The 17,228-nt window shown below is 41.7% G+C and overlaps 1 protein-coding gene across 2 annotated transcripts in view; it reads right to left on the reverse strand.

The window, feature by feature from the left end:
• Positions 1-3,823: 3,823 nt before the first annotated feature.
• The window catches only part of LYPD6B (LY6/PLAUR domain containing 6B), a 31,336-nt gene continuing 17,931 nt past the window's right edge, over positions 3,824-17,228 (reverse strand). Inside the window, exons 3-6 of one of the 2 annotated variants that reach the window (XM_072342198.1) lie at positions 9,771-9,921; positions 8,537-8,635; positions 7,579-7,709; positions 3,824-6,630 (exon numbers count right to left, since the gene is read on the reverse strand). In XM_072342198.1, coding sequence (XP_072198299.1) covers positions 6,466-6,630; positions 7,579-7,709; positions 8,537-8,635; positions 9,771-9,885 — 510 coding nt within the window. In that variant the 5' untranslated portion in view covers positions 9,886-9,921 and the 3' untranslated portion in view covers positions 3,824-6,465. The remainder of the gene's footprint in view (positions 6,631-7,578; positions 7,710-8,536; positions 8,636-9,770; positions 9,922-17,228) is intronic. The other variant, XM_072342199.1, reaches the window with a different exon arrangement.

The raw sequence follows: 17,228 nt of genomic DNA on the forward strand, positions 1-17,228 counted from the left end.
TGGAGACTACAGGCAATCTCAAACAACGACGCACAATAGAAAAGCTCATTAATAAAACAAAGACAAATGTGAGTTCTTGAGTGCCAACAGGCACAGACAAGGCTGTGCATGGCAAGCACCCCTTGGACCAGGCAACAATCCCCAGATGACTGTTTTCCATTTGCACATGTATTGTCCCAGCAAGTCAGGTAGTTTAAGTCCTAAGGCACCAATCATGGACTTAATAGTCCTAAGGCACCAATCATGCCATCTCTAGATCCCTACTTGACAACTTCAGAAGAGATAAAGTGATGCACCAGCCTAGAGCTGGCTTAATGGAAGAAGTGACATCCCTTATGGAGGACACAGCAAAACTCTCTATTGCTACCTTAGCACATTGCCTAGAAATACATGAGAAAGTTTTGCATACGCATATTCCTTTTGGATAAGAATGCAGATTTATTCTCTGCACCATTTCTTGCCCAGGACAAATCCCAACTCCATTTAACAGCACACAATGAACCACCAACAGAACCACATTTTGCAATGATTTCTCTCATTCCCCCCCCATCCCAAATCAGATCCCACATTTTTCATTAAGGTAAAATCGTTTTCTTTCCAACATTAAAAATAAAATCCCTTTTGTAATGGATCTCCTCTGCTTTGAGCCGAGAACAAAGAGAAAAATCATTCATTCCAGGAATTCCTTCTCACTGACAACTTTCACGGGCACCTTTCCAGACTGGAGGAACCATGTCCCACTTTGGGGCTTCTGCAGGGAAAACTCATTAGTGAGATGTTCTCTGTGAGACCTTCCTACGTTTTGATTTGCTGCCAACGTGAGCCAACAAGTTGCACAAAAACTGCCCTCTCCAACACAGCTCTTAACTGGCCAGAACACATTTTCTGCTCTCAGGTATCCAAGACTGGACTCCAGTGCAGCTCAGTGAACATCTTCCTTGCTCCCATTTACTTTAATAGTGTTTGAGAAGGGAAAATAAATGAAAAGCATAGTTGTAGAGCATGGCACGTTGTGACCTTGCTTAGTTTACAGGTGATGTAACAGCAGTGGTTTAAAAGTGCCAGGCTTGCCCATAAAAACGTTGTGTATCTTCATGGAATCAGAATTCCCTCTCAATCTTTCTACATGGCTTTCCCACTGCATCTTGCATCTTACTACAACCTTCAAAAGAGGTCCTTGAATTCCCAACTCAGGAGCTCATGGGTTTCCAGTAGATACATTTACCCACCCCACAGAGCAACCTGGCCCTGCCATAATACCAGTCTGGCTACCAACTCACAGGTCAACATTCACACAGAGCTTTTTGGCTGCGAGGAACAATTAATTGAGCGCATATCTTGTCTGCAGCCAACCTTTTAAATAGACCCAATGACTTGAGATGAGTCCTTCCCGCTCATCACACCACGGGTGATCTCTAGCACAGCTTACTGCAAACCAGTGTATGCATTTCCATTATTTACCCCAAATAATAATATAATTACCTAATTGCACACCAGCTCTCCATGTGAGCAGTGACCAGGTGAACACCATCTTCAGCAGGTGTTCATTCAATGGGCAGCTCATTCATTCACACTAAACACACATGCATGAGTATTTAAATTCCTCACAGGCCATGAAAAATCAAGTATTTACCAACGACATCTCCTCAATTTATCTCTAATATGGTTCTTTGGCAATATTTCCTTTTTATCTGCAGTCAAACAGAAAGGAACAAGCTACAGATCGGACTGGAAATACCAGTCCATCAAAGAAGAATGTATTTAGTGATTGATTTCCTGGTGGTTCCATCTGTACTCATCAAAGGAAAAAAGAAAGAAAAATATACAGTATCTCTATACATAAATACCTGTTTTGCCCCTGAAGGAAATAGAATAGCTGTCAGTGTGAGATAACTGCTCAGATGTGCACAAGTGACACTATGCTCATCAGCATGAGCCAGATAGAATTGCTGAGTGCATGGAAAAACATCTCAGCTGCACTGTGAGGTGGCTTGTGGTGCAGTTCAGATAGGAAATATTCTAGGCTGTCCCTGCCCTTGCTGAAGATCACTTTTGCAATGCCTGTCCATAGTTCCCTCAATCCAACAAACCCATGCCCACTGTCCTTCCCCCACAGCACTCTGTGATGAGCACAGGTGTCAGCCCCCAGCCCTGATCGCTCTCACAAAAGCAAAATAGATCCACCTGAAGAATTGCATATGTTTTAAAAAGATACCAAGAAGTTTGTTGCTATAAAGAATATACTGAGACGTGTTTACCAGCTGTCTGCAGACAAGTCAGACCAACAAACCTGATCCATCTGAAAACACCTGGCTGTGCCCACACATTGGACTTTGCTCTTATCCTCCTCCAGTGCTGCACTCACAGACTTCATATCCCTTTGCAGACTGTTCACCAACTGTGCTGAAGCACTTCAGGGTCAGTGGTTTTCATCCTTCATCCCGCATCCTTAATGTGCAATGTGGGGACCACATCCTCGACAAATCCCTTACACTGCAACCAAAACCCAACATGTGCCTGCCTGACAGAGGAGTTACAGCTTGCAGTAAGCCTGGGGCTGCAGCCCAGGTGAGATGAGCCACCTTCTAGAGCAGCACTCTGCAAACAGCAAGGATAAAATAACCTCAAAAGTGCTACAACTTGGCCAAATGAACACAAACGATCTGTGATCTTTCAAGCCCTCTTTAACAACATCACCTTTTTGTACAAACCATTCCATTATTTGAACACCACCTTCAGTTTTCTCACTGTTAATAACCACAGTTTCTTACTATAATGCCGACAACAGCATTAGAAGCAACCTTGGCAAATCAACATGAAGTTTAAGCAAAAATAACAAGCCACGATACCCACACCAAGCAGCACATCCCTACCTTCTGCTCTGAGCAGCACAGCAGGCTGACGTCTGAAAATGGAGGAGACACGAGAATCCCAAGCACACTGCTGTGCTCCAGCACAATACAGGGTCACCAGGTGCATAGGAATGGAGACTGACTCATTTTCTTCATTGGAGACACCTGCAAGCAGCACAGACTGCAACGCCCTGCACTGCAACAAGGCTCCTTCCAGGCTCAGGACACAGAAGGAGGTTCAGCAGACCTTTGCCTTCTGAAATAACTGGAGGTTTTGTTGCTTTTTTGCTCTATACACCTGAAATGATGACTTGATCCTGTTTAAGTGACTGGATTGCATGCCTGCAACCTGCATCAAGACTGCAGTTGTTCTGTTGGAGCCACTCAAGAACGATGTTTCATTCTTTGATGCTTTTCTGATTAAAAGTCATGGCAAAAATTGATTTCCATTTAAATGTCACAAAACCATACTTTTAAAACTGGATTCTTCCAAGTATTTAGTACTTTTCAGAAGTAAAAAAGAAATGCTGCTTGTTCCCTGCTACGTTCTCGGGGGGGTCTTCCATAGATCATCCCATGCAACATTAAACAAATGAAATGATACACGTATGTCATCAAACCACCTCATCTTTCCTCCTTAACTGCGTCAGATGCTTTATATGACATATTCATGGACAGAAGTGAGATTCTTACTCTGTCCCATGAGTGAGAATGCAGCAGGTTGGATGTATACGCAGAAGCATCAGCACATGTAGTTACAGATGAGCACTTACCCAAATGGCACTTCCAAAGCTGCATGGCTACTTGAGGCATTAACAAATCACATGCATGTGAAGCAAAACTAAGAATGAATTCTGATACTGGAACTCTGCTACATTAAAAAATATACCTTCAGCAACACAGAATCCCTTCATTAGCCCAGGCTGCTGTGTCTATGAGTTAAAAAGAAGGCAGTTAAAACCAAGCACAGTACTTTGGCACTCCAGTGGAACTCTTTATTTTATTTTATAGACAATTCTTCAGCAAATGCATACATTATGTGCACATTCCTTATCTTTTCAGTGTGACAAAGAGGATAAAAAAATCAAGTTCAACCAAGACAAAGATGAGCAGAGATACACACACATCCCCACAGTCTTTTTTGCAGCTGCAGAGAACCTGAAAGTCATTTCACTGTGCCAGAGCCCACCCCCTGGGCTGCTTTCCAGTGGCTTCCTGGCACTCCAAAATGGCATTTGCAGAGCAAGTATTTACGGTAAACTCAACATAAGTCTACAGAGCACTTTAATGCCTCATTATGATTGCCATAATTGCTCACAGAAACAACATTATGGAAGTACCTGATGTTCAATGACAAAACCAGGAAAAGATCCGTGGTCCCAAACATCACACACAACTGAGGAACTCCCTGAGGAACACAGAGCAAATCTGGGATGGTTTTTCCATGGGAGAAAAGTTTGCAAACCCTGTGGGTCACATAGCAAAAAACACGTTGTTTTTCCATCACTAAACATCAATTCTAACTATGACTGTAGGTATGTCTGAGCCCAAGATTAGTGCTGTAGGTGTGTCGTTACCCAGGGATGATCTTGAACAAAGGAAACGTGTCCAAAAATCATCCTTGGCAGCCTGGCATGTTGGATGGCCCAGTGACTTGAGCCAATGTTAATGTTTTAAACCCCCAGTTTCTAGGGTTACTTTAACATTTTAGAGATCACTTCTGAATCTCTTGGTAAAGCAAAGCTTTTAAGAAACCTCATCTCCAAACGGCACTGCAACTATTTATTGTACCTTTCAACCCCTCTCATTTTGGCTGAGCCACTAGAAAAGATCAGAACAATCACAGAGACATAAAGAAAATGCAACTCTCCAACCTTTTTGGATCAAATCATTGAATTACAGAATGGCCTGGGTTGCAAAGGACCACGATGATCATCTGGTTCCAACCCCCTGCTTTGTGCAGGGTCGCCAACCAGCAGACCAGGATGCCCAGAGCCACATCCAGCCTGGCCTTGAATGCCTGCAGGGATGGGGCATCCACAGCCTCCTTGGGCAACCTGTTGCAGTGAAACCCTTAGCTGTGCTGGAATATGGGGTTGCTGGAGAAGGGAGACTTTGAAGAAACACAATTTGGCAAACAGGAGCAGCTGAAATTTGTTAAGATTTAGGATCACATAAAACTATCCTGACAACAACCTGAAATCAGTGCCTGCTGGCCTGTGAGTTTGCAGTGCAAAGAACATAAATAAGGCAGAGCATTAATGAAGTAACTGCACACCTGACTTATTGTGGACCATACTCAGGACAGCTTATGCAGCTCCAACTGCAGAGCTGTTAGGGGTGGGAGCTCACTGGAGCAGCCTGGGAGTGCTGGTCTGCATCACAAGCAACACAGAAGGAAACAAAGGTTCCAGTACATCTCACTGCTGTATCTGTAGCTGTTCATCTGACTGAAGAACTGTCATCTGCATGACAAGGATTCAAATAGTCAAAGCTGTTTATGTGAACCACATTAATCACCATAATACTGCAAAAAAAAAAGAGCTTGGCCCCAAATTTTCAAGTGCTATACAAAGTTGTGTCCAGAGGTCTGAGATATCCAGTTGCTGACTTCTGATCCATCGAGGAGAGCAACATTTCTGGGAGAATCTTCTGTAAATCAAGAGAGAAGATAGCAGAGTTCTCTCCTTATTTGTAAAAGGGCCCATATGCCGTTTTTATGATGAAGTAACTGCTTGACTGTAGCCACAGTTTGAAATGTGTGGCATTACTGCCATGTTAACATAACAAAAAGGACTCAGAAGCTGTGGTGAGCACTTGAGGTGGGACTCTACTGCAAGAAAATCCTGCCACGGAGGGCAGTAAGGAATTCTGAGTTAGGTGCTCCATCAGTTCATCCTTTTCAGACAGAAACCCTACCTAACTTCATATGGTTTTATAATCCCATTGTGAGACATTTTATACGAAAGAGAGGCACAAAGTATTATTTTATTTCCCATAGAAATGACAGCTTTGATCAAAACAGAATCACAGAATTGTAGGGGTTGGAAGGGACCTCCAGAGATCATCGAGTCCAACCCCCCTGCCAAAGCAGGTTCCCTACACCAGGTCGAACTTCTTTCATATGAGTTCTCCATGAAAACCATACCTAGTGATAAGCTTACATACAGCTTACAGCCCATGTTATTCATAGTGTTATGCACAGTGATAAATAGCTTAGAAGCAGTTTCCATTACAACACATATTGGCACATGGTCCACCGAGAGCTCCCCTTTAACTCACACGATTGTCCACAGAAACCTCCTTTCTTTGATCAAACACACACAAACCATACATGCATTTTCATCATAGAACAATCATAACAACTTGATTCTTCCTCAGTGCTCAGTCACCATTTGGTTTCCTGTTGTGCTTTTTCTGTGTGTACAACTTGTGGACCATTTGAAGTATCTCCATTAGAACACGCAAGGACTGCATGATATAAACGTCTTCCCACTGTCCTCTCACATTTTATGTAATCAAGAAGTCTTGGTGGTTTCTCCTTGAGCATATTGAGCTCCTTACATGTTCCAGGGGCCCACAAAGGCAAGCAGTGTGAAGGGAGGATGCTGCATCATGACAATGCAATTGCCATGACTGACACAAGCATTGCAATGCTGACCGTCCGCCGGCTGCCACCTGATGTCCTCCGTGCGTGCAGCACAGCAAGTACTGCGTTTGTGTGATTGGTTGGGATCTCCACATTGCAAATCATGCCTTCACAGCAAGAAACACATTCCTGTTGAGAAAAAAGAGATCGCTGGACACAGGGCAATTCAGCAGCGGCTTCTGGAGATGCACAATCCGCAAGATGACTGCAGAGGATAATAAACTAAACACTTTACCCAGCAGCCAGACTCAAGGCAGCAGATGCAGCTCTGGTGTTACAGCTCCTCCTCCAAACCACGCACCACAGCTTCCCCAGAGTAACTCACCACCCAGCCCAATAACCATGCTACGACAAAGAGCTCCTTCACAAAAACATGGAAGGTTAGGCTGACTTCCATCCCCAAAATCGTTTAGCAGCTCATATTAATTAAAAAAATAAATGACACAGGGTAGAAAAATGAACTTAAGTCTATTCACAGAGCTGTGAAGAATTTTAAGAGGAAGATCATCAAAATATCTCCAGTTATCGAAACAGAATGTTTTGCACAACATGGGAGTGCCACTGAAAGTCTCCCAAGGCAAGAAAGGAACCGGACAAAATGCAAGAGTTTAACGAAGCGAAATATGGAATACGACAGTAACTGCAAGACTTGAGACTGGAACTACCCTTATAAGAAATAAGACACCCAGGTTACAGCCCTTAATCACTGACTGTACTGGGATGGTGGCAGCTGGGGGCAGTGCCTTGCTTTTCAAGGTTGGCTTCACGGGGTCAGTAAATAGGAACTTTCAAACTCCCAGCAGGTTTTATGCTACAGAAAATCGCTCTTTGCCTCTTCTAGATTTCTGCCATCAAGTGCTTCTTTAGAAGTGCTTATTACACCCCATCACACAGTCACACACATAGGAAAGTAGGAGGAAAAGGATAGTCACGCTTCTATTGGTGAAACTGGATTTCAGTTGTGAAGGACTGGAGAACAGATGCCGGCATGTGCTCTTCAGCTCTGCAGGTAAAACAGCTGCTGAAATTGAACCCTTAAAGCCAACATGCTTCTCCTATGTAAGAAGTAGCGCTTACTGTGTGACCGCTTTCCCTGTGATGATGGCAGCCCACAAAATGGCATTCATCCCCAGTCGCGCACTTTTTGGTGACCGACGTACTCTTCCCATGGTCTGTGAAGAGATGAACTGTCAGACAGTACCGCGTACCTACAAAACAAATGTTTAAACGTTCATTTTCAGACAGTGTGAACTCCTCTACAGGGCTCAAAAACTTCTCACCGTTTAGCAAGATGCATAAAGCCATTTTTCAACTCACTCAGAATACCGCTTAGCAAGAAATTAATTAGTGAGGAAATTTCACTGATCCTTCAAGCCTCCAGAAAAGCTTCTAACATTTAAACTACATATTTGTACTACAAGCTACACATTAATCTTTCGTTTTCTACTCTTTTTTTTTTTTGCAGCACATTGTTTTCTTCTTTCTTTCAGACATTTCCCTCATTCCTCTGGCTCATTTCTTTCCCTTTCCCACCGTGACCACCACTGCGAAGAAAAATGAGGAAACATATTTCCATTCTTTTCTATGTATCTATCATTCTCTCATACAAGTATGTTGCCCAATCATTCAGGTCTGGATTGTCACAAGCAGAGTCACCACCACGACCACCACACCTTGGGATGTTATCCAAAGAGAAGGAGATAAGGCCAAGAAGGCAATTCTCAAGTTTTCTTTTGATAACACCCTTACAATTAATTCCCAGGAAGCACACACACACATATTTATATATATATATATGTCTATTTCTATATATACATATTAATTTTTGCAGTGTTGCTTTGCACTCTGCAACGGTCAGAATATTAAGCTCAGCAAAAATCATATGACTCAGACTCACTAATAACATAATTGAGGGCATCAACATCACTGTGTTGGTATGTTAATCCTATTCAGTTAGACTTCAACAAGATGGCTGAGTCAGGGAGAAACAAGTTGAAGTGTGTAGGAAGAAAGCCCTTAGTGCAAAAACACTTACTTTCAGGACACCACCGATCTTCGGCCCATCTGTTACAGTTGTAGTTGTCCACCGCATTATCACAGGTGAAGCACTTAAAACTGTTTGGAAATGGAGTGGCTTTGAAAGTATTAAAATACAGTAAGTTTACAAAAAACAAACAAACAAACAAAAAACAACAACAAACACCAATAAAACAACCATAAATCAAATGTTTAAAGTGGTATTTTAAGTGCTTGCACGCACATACACAAACACGTTACATACAAGTGCATCTTCTCAGTGATAGTTCACTATTAGATAAATGCATCTTATGACACAAGTTTCGCTGAAAGCTTTTATCTGCTTTTGCTATGCTTGATCTTTAAAACATTTCCTCCTCTTTTCAGTCTCTCACAATCCAGAATACCTTTTAAGCATTGGTGGGAAAAGCAGTAAAGAGAGAACACCTTGTATATATTTACATGGATATACGTACACACTATAATACATCCACCTGTATGTTGGTGCAGATACACAACCAATCTACATTCCTTTGATACAAAATCTACTCCTTCAAAACCTGCTTCTGGTCTTGATCTCCAACTTTGGAGAATCTGTTCCCTTCAACAAAGGGATCAGGAGGATTATCTGAAAAGGTTATTTACATTACATACATATATAAAAATGAATTTAAGAAGCACCGTTCCCTATGTACACCTATAATGTATCAGGTTTTATTATCAGGAAAATCTTCGCTTAAGTGAAGGGGTAAAATACTTCTGATGTTAGATAAGAGGCAAAAGTATGATGCTATTAGCGACAACCGGATTCACAGGTCTCACAACGTTTTTAATTACCTTCAGCTTGAATTAATTGCATGCTGCACACCTATTCTTCCCCTTACACAAAACCCAACAACATTAAAGACAAAAGACACCTGTTCTGTATTTACCAGAAATCTACCGCATAATGTCGTCTGCAGGGAGATGCTTCAGAGGCAGAAAAATATCATGGAAAGCATTAGAAATGTGAAAACTGTTGCCATTGTGAACTCTTTAGTTTAGTGCTGCATTCAGCAGTTTGTTTCCTTTCAGGCAACGCAAACCTTAGAAATAAGCTGCTTGTTGAGAAGCAAAAAGTTTCGCTTTAAAAATCTAATCCTTCATGTTTAAAGAGGAAAACCGGTTAAGAAACAAATTGCTGAAAGCATGTGGACATTAAGTAAAATACTGTTACTAATGCACATGCAAGAAAAACAGAACTGTCTACTTACGGTCTAGTGGAGGTCTCACATTGTAAAAGTTGATGTTCTTTGCTGAAACCCAACTCCCTGAAAAGAGGACGAGTGGAAGAAAGGCTCCAGCCAGCGTGTGATAGAACAGCAGCATGATGAATAGGGTACGTGAGACGTAAAGGTCTGAGGCCTAGGAAAGAATGGGAAAACATTACTTATGGGGAATCATAAACAACAGCACATTCACAGTATATTAATTCTGAAACCTTGAAAGTTCAGTCCGTAGATCTATACTGTGAAGATGGCTAATTCAAGCAAGCATACCTCGTTAACAGTGAGCAACTCAAAGCTGAGCAGTTACTGCCTTCTGCTGGCCAAGATCCTGCACAAAGTGCTTAAATTTCCACAAATTCAAGAATACTGCTTGTTTAATCTATTTGCCCTTCTAAGCAAAGTCAATCTTACAGATGCCTTGTAATCATTCCTGAAAATCAACACCAAAACAGAGTTCCTTTACAATCTACTTGAATGAGACACGATTACAGTGCCACTAACGACAACACAATGCAGACAAATGTTGGTTTGAACACCAACAGCCTAGAATCCAAGATTTAACCCATCCAGTTCCTTTATGATACAGATCAGCGTATCTCTATTGACTTCAGGTAAGGGACACCATCTGAATCATAAACGCATTTATCAGTTGTTTGGCATTATCCATCATGAGGGTAGAAGAACAAATCCATTCACTTTGGAGTCAGTTTGACATTTAGATATACTCATGCACACGTGTGACAAAGAAGTAGTGACACAGGACCTAGTCTCATTATTATGAAGTAGAATCACATTCAATAGCACTCAGCCCATGCAAACTCCCAGCAGGAGAAGCAAGATTGAGCGGAGGCTCCTGCTAAACCAGATACATTGCTTTGAGATGCCAGCTGAATTCATTCAGTAAACTCGAATTCATTCTGCAACCCTGACGTAAAGATTGCCACCCATTTGTACTGCATCTGAATCAGAACAGTCAACAGAGTGCCCCTCTAAAAAGGGAGAGCAGTTCAAGATGGGTTATTGTGGAGATAACAATCATGTGCAATTTTTCCCAAATCTATCACCACTACAAAGGAAAATCACTGAACTGAGAGTGATGGGGGCCCAGGCTGGTGCTCAAACTTGGCTTGGACTTTGTGATCCTACAGCTCTTTATGATTCTATGCACTACATCATATTGCTCTGCCCTTTCAAGTGCTATCCTAATACAGACGAACAGATTGCTTTCCTCCTGTGTTAGCCCAATGTTACAAAAGAGAAATAAGACTAACAGGAGAAGCAATAGGACTGCACAGCTCTTCCATGAGGACTAGTGTACTTTTTTTGTAAGGTACTTTGCAGGTAATTACCTGGGTGGGCCAAGCCTACACCAGTTGAACATATATTTCACACTCTGGAGATACATATCAAATCCGTTAACACATGCTATGACCAAAATAGAAGCATTAAGCAACAACAAGGAAACCTAAAATAGCAAAGGCAACGATCGATCAGAGTCTAGATTAGAGATTATTAGCATTCATTGTATGAAGTAAGCAGGTCCCCCACAGCTCGTTTCTTACTGAAACAGTTCATAACACTCTTATCTCACTAACACATTTTTACACATACACTGTGCTTTTATTGCCCCTTTTGATGGATGATCGTGGGTGGATGACGGTGGAGGACTTTTCCAACCTTGGTCATTCCATGATAAGCACATTTTCTATAGAATCATTCTTTCCATGATAATAACCACTGTTAGAAGCCTTGTCTTCACATTCTTACCCCACAAGGATGGTACTCAGTTACTTAATAGGGCAGTTTAAGGCCCTTAATGCCTACAGGCTGCCAAGAGCATGAGAAAAATTTCTTCTGACCCTCTAACACCACCATCCTCCCTAAGTTCCCTTGCAATACAAGCTGTGCTGGTGTTTTTTGCACGTTACAAGCAAGTTGCTTATAAATTAGCAAGCCACTTCCAATTGAGTTGGAACTTTCAGTGTATTTCAGGCAGTTCAATAGCATTTAATCCTCTCATATTCACTCCGTAGAAAGATACTGTGCTGAGCCATTTCAGCACATAACAGTTGTTACAGTTTCTCTCTTCAACCACATTTTATGCTGTTTCTCCTGGAGTGAGGAGGAACTGCCTTTATGGGCAGCCTGGTCTGCAACCTGATCTGATGCACCTGGGGAGCAAATCAAAGGCACAGTTCCACTTGTGCCAGCTTTCCATAAGCTCAAGCTCCCTCCCGCTCCCCTCCCCAAGTTCCTATTGCTTTCCCCAGAGCAGCTCACGCCAAATGGAAAATCTTAAGAGAAAAAGATCAACAAAAAAAGCTCGTCCTCAGCTGGTGTAAAGCACCGTAAGCTGACCTCACCATTTGCCCTACTCAAAGGTGTCCTTGTTTGCTAACCAGGCCAATAAATAATGGATGGCGTTTGAAATAGTCCTGGTTACACAGCTGTGCCAGAAGCCATTTTCAAATAAAATAGGAAAATATTGGCAAAAAAAAAAAAGCAGCTTTGTTATCTCATCCAGAATCTTTAAAATGCTTATTTTTCTTCAGGGACTCTTATCTCGACTGTGCTCTCATATAATATTATTCTAACAGTATGAGCAAACACTTCATTAGGTACAATTAGGAATTCTCATTAATGAAAGGAAAAAAAACAAAACCTGTCACTCTGTGGAAGATTAACTTCTATAAGCAGGAGAAAAGCTGGAGATAGCATTCACAGGGCAAGGGAAGGTGACCCAAGAGGGAAGGGCTGTGAATGAGTGCTCTGTAAGGAACCGATAACTAAGGCATTCGAGAAAATCATGAGGATAATGGCTGAATCGACAGATTTCGGGGGGTTTATTTGACGGTGCGTAAGGGAAGAATAGGAAGCAAAGTGCTCGATTTCTAATTTTAATAAAATTCAGGTCTGTCTACATTGTTTTTCCTGGCAGAGGCTATGGAGGATTAGCAGATTTAACATCAGATATGGAACGCAAATGAAACTTCCTCCTGTCATTTAGTAAGCAATTTTCAGGTGCTATTAGATAATTGCAAATGCTTACATAAAGGTTATTAAATACCACTTCGGGACATGAGAGCTGGAAATACATAGGCAGAAAGGTATGTATGGTAAGGGCTGAAAGCGTTACAGCCTGATGTCATCAGGTGTTCCCTACATCAAGTCAGAAAGGTAAAAACTGACATTTTCACTTATGTAAAGGGAGAAAAATAGCTCCTCAGCTCCCTGTTTCCTCCAGGAGTGCTGCCATTCTCACGTCCTTTCCTCCTTTCCTTTCCTAGAGATCGCTGAATTTGATTTGTAAAGCAGTATTTACCACACTTCAAAATTCAGAGAGTGAATAAATAAATGAGGAGCATAAGAGAAAAGCTTCCTTTTCTGTGGGAAACAAGTGAGCTTACTTAAAGTACATTTTAAAAGGGGAGAATAAGGAAGTATTTTGAAAGACTAAGAAGCCCCAAAATACTACTACAGACGTGCAAAGTAAAACTATTCATTATACGAGTTCTACCCTTTCTTATTTAATAAACAGATGTTTCTCTTTTCCTTACAGCATGTTACCATTAGTACAGAATAACAAAGGAAAAGTTGTTGTATTGCACTGACACATAACTGCAACTAATAGCGCTGACAGAATAGGATTTATGCCATCAAGACCATTTTTAAACTCATTTCTTTATCTTCACCCACACTAACACTTAACCGTGCCTGGAATTAAAATTGGGCTTAATTACAAAAAATTATAGAGTTCTTTATCTAAGGTCTTATAAAAACAAAACACAGACGTGGTAATGACAACACCGCTTTGCTGGGGGTATAATGCTGCCATGGTGGGTAGTGATGCAAACATTGAGACATGTAGATGTCTGAGTACTGACACACTATGGGCAACAACAATGGCTTTGGAAATGATCAATGTGATAAACCTCAGCCGTTTCACAGAAGTGAAGCATTCCCAAGGATAACACGTGCATTTGTTTTAAACTCACACAAAAGAGAAGATCCATGGGGTGAAAACTGCTTTATAATTCATCTGACACCTCGTTCCTTTCATAGCCAAAACTGCTCAGCAATGAGTAGTTCTGAGCACTGACATTCATTTTAATGTTCAGAATCCCTGATCGTCTTTGAGAAGTAATTTGTTCTACCTAAAAATCCATTAAGGAGACATACATTTCCTATTCCCTTCCGTGGGTATAGAATTTCCTCCAACAACTGCACTTTGTCAAAGCTGCGGATAACCGTAAGTTTTACACTTAAGCTTGTAACAACTTCTTTATATCACACATGAAATGGTTTTAAATCTCTCTCCCACCTGTGCAAGACTGGAAATGGGAACTTAATACTACTCTAGAGAGAAGGGGAATAGGCGATGCTTTTACTTGCCTTGCAGAAAAATCAGATGAAAGGATTAATCTGCATTTGTTTTAAAACTACTTGCATCTTACATACACACAAACTTCCTACATATGACAATATCATTCTGCATTTTTCCTACCCAGAACTTCCCATAGTTCTATCACAAACTACATGCCAGTTATGCAGTAATATGTGCCCAAATGTTACACTTGCCATTCCAGGCAATAAAGCATAAACCATTCTACGCAATAGAAATGACAATCTGTTTGACTTCCATTAGGGAAACAAATACCATGCTGCCTTTCAAACTAAAAGTTCAAATTGAGATTTGCTAAGAAAGAATTTGCTTGGAGAAAAGTTGGTTTGGATGTAGTCCTATTTCAAATCCGAGACTCATCATCATCTGCCTGAACCTAAGAAGGCACTGTGGGAGCAGGGGAATTAGAAGGCAGCTTCTGCATCACAAAGACATTTTTCACAAGCTCCACACACAGAGTATTTTAGAGCTAAGATTTAAGCTGCACACCAGCTGGGCTCATAAACCTGGAAAGAATGCTTAAACCTCCTTTATCCCAACCCAACGTGCACTAAGTTCACTGCTGCCAACCTTGACTTCCTTCTTTCAGGGCACAGGGCGAGTTTAAAAGTCAGTTGTGAAGAACAAGCGGTCTGTCTTCACGTTGAACTCACCACAAAGAAACCTGTGTTTGTACACAATCTGTTTGCAGCAAGGAGATGCCTCTCCCTACACAAATTACAGCAGCTGAGAAAATGAACTGGCACCATTTCTCCCCAGGTGACATTTGTGCTCCCCTTGCAGCACACTGCTGTCAGCCAGCACTGCATCCCTGTTGAGCAACATGTCGACAGCACCTGGATTCATTTCAAGAGCTCAAACGTTCCATTTTTGAGGAACTCTTTATTGAAAAAATGTAACTTTGAAAGCAGAAATCTTGTGCAGGTTGTACTGTCGTGGCCCATATGATCTTTCCATCTCCTAAAAGAACCAATTTTCACTGCAAATGTGCTGCAGGCAGGGAAAGAGAGAAATTCTGACTGCTGTCAAGTGAACACAGAATACAACAGAAGCAGCTCTCCAATTAAGGCCTGAAATTGTATTGCCCACAAACCTGCACTGCAACTCAGTGTCACACATCACGCATAACATCGCTATCATTGTACCATAACTAGTTTGGAACAGAAAATTAATCACAGTGTCACTGATTACACTTCAGGACAATGCTTTGTGCACAGAATCCCCTCTCTTCCGCATCACTGAGGCTGATCCTCACAGTCGCTGAAAACCAATGAAGTATTTGAGTAATTGCCATTACTCTGCCTTGCCCTACACAAGCCAACATAACATCTCGAGCATAACAGTCCTGCAGATGTCATTTGCAGCAGATAAGCTCAAATTGTGCATATTCTCCCAGCTTTTCCTCTTAAGGCTCATGCTACTTTGCTCTAAAGCAATGGACAGTTGAAACACGGCTTGATAGAAAGTAAGGATTTTCCTTTTGGATAGATTTATTTCTTTCTACTAGAGATACAGCCACTAATGGATAAGAGGAGAATCCCACTTCTGAGACAAGGTTGTCTGTTTGCAGGGCTCCTACAATTTGCCACCAAAGGGTGAGCTGAGAGGCTGGCAATGGTGCCTTTTAGGAAAACATTAACGTACATGACAGAATATATCTACACACGTTTTACAGCATCGTCTTAAAGGTTAACTTGGATAACACAGCCAGGGTATGCGAATTCTGCAAGAGATGAAGCAGGGTGAGGAGAACAAGGCTTCATTTTTCTAAGGCTACTAACAAAGCATGTTTAAATTCCTTACGTAGATTCAATCACAAAAAAGAGTTAAGAGTCATTTGTTTGTTCTGAAATGCTTTCAATGAACTGGGCTTAACAAACTGCTGACCCCTCCTGTCTGACCTAGCATAAAAATGGCATTTGCTTCCAATCATCACCTCTAATCCATGCAGCTGAAAGCAGCAAGAAGCAGATCCCAGTTTTTACTAGATGAGAACTATTACCCACGAGAGCATTTGGCACAATTTGTTACCTGAACAGCCCCAGCCAGCTTTCTGCTGCAGCAAGAGAGGAGTGATTTGCTCTCATTTCAAAGGGAGGGACAACACATACAGAAAGAGCTCCTTTTCACGGCTTCACAAAAGCCATGTTGACATACATGCCATACCTTCAACTGCAAAATCCAAATGCTGTGCTGTTCTCTTCCTCTAAGGCTCAAATTTCTCAAGTAATAGCACAGAGCTTCCACGTCTCCCAGCACAACTTGGTACTAAGCATTAATAGTTAAAATACCAGGGGGGTTGACCACATGATCTCCAGAGGTCCCTTCCAACCCCTACCATTCTGTGATTCTGTGAAATGTGGTAATATATAATCAATATATAATCAAAATTAATTGAAAATCATTAATGTTCGTCCAGTTTTGCTGTAAACGTCCACGCTCTCAAACTGGAAACCCATCGCTGTGTAGGCAGCTGAAAGGACACCCCCCAACACTCCTCTCCATCAACTCAATGCAGGAGTAAAACAGAACATGGGAAGCGATTTCTAATCTGACCTTTCATCCAATTAGAAGAACAATAGACACCACGTGCTCACTCTGCCTCTGCATTTATCTGCCCAAAAGACATTCTTAAACACACTGAAAGTGCAGTCACAAGTAGCAGTATGAATGCCTGTGGGTGGGGAGATTTATTTACTCTATACATCGCCCGCAGTGTAGTGCTCAAGATTGAATTCCACAAATTAAAGTTGACAGTTCTTCTGTTTCCTTCTCCTCCTGCTCACAAATCAACAGCAGTGCTAAACAGAAAAGCACTACGAGCAGAAAGAATTCTCACTTTCCTGACAGCAATAAATCCCCGGCAGCCAAGGCAGCCCTGGGTAAAAGCCATACAAGTAAATATTGTTTTCTAGGGAGCAAGTGCCAGTTTCTGTATCATCTGAAATCTCATCAGTGGTTTCTTCAGAGATTTATGAGCTGGTATGGGTGGGCTGAACATTAACTGAAGTGCCAAACTAGCTGCCTTGGTTTTTTGGCTG

The sequence above is a fragment of the Excalfactoria chinensis genome, chromosome 7 (assembly GCF_039878825.1).
Source record: "Excalfactoria chinensis isolate bCotChi1 chromosome 7, bCotChi1.hap2, whole genome shotgun sequence".
Taxonomy (NCBI): domain Eukaryota; kingdom Metazoa; phylum Chordata; class Aves; order Galliformes; family Phasianidae; genus Excalfactoria; species Excalfactoria chinensis.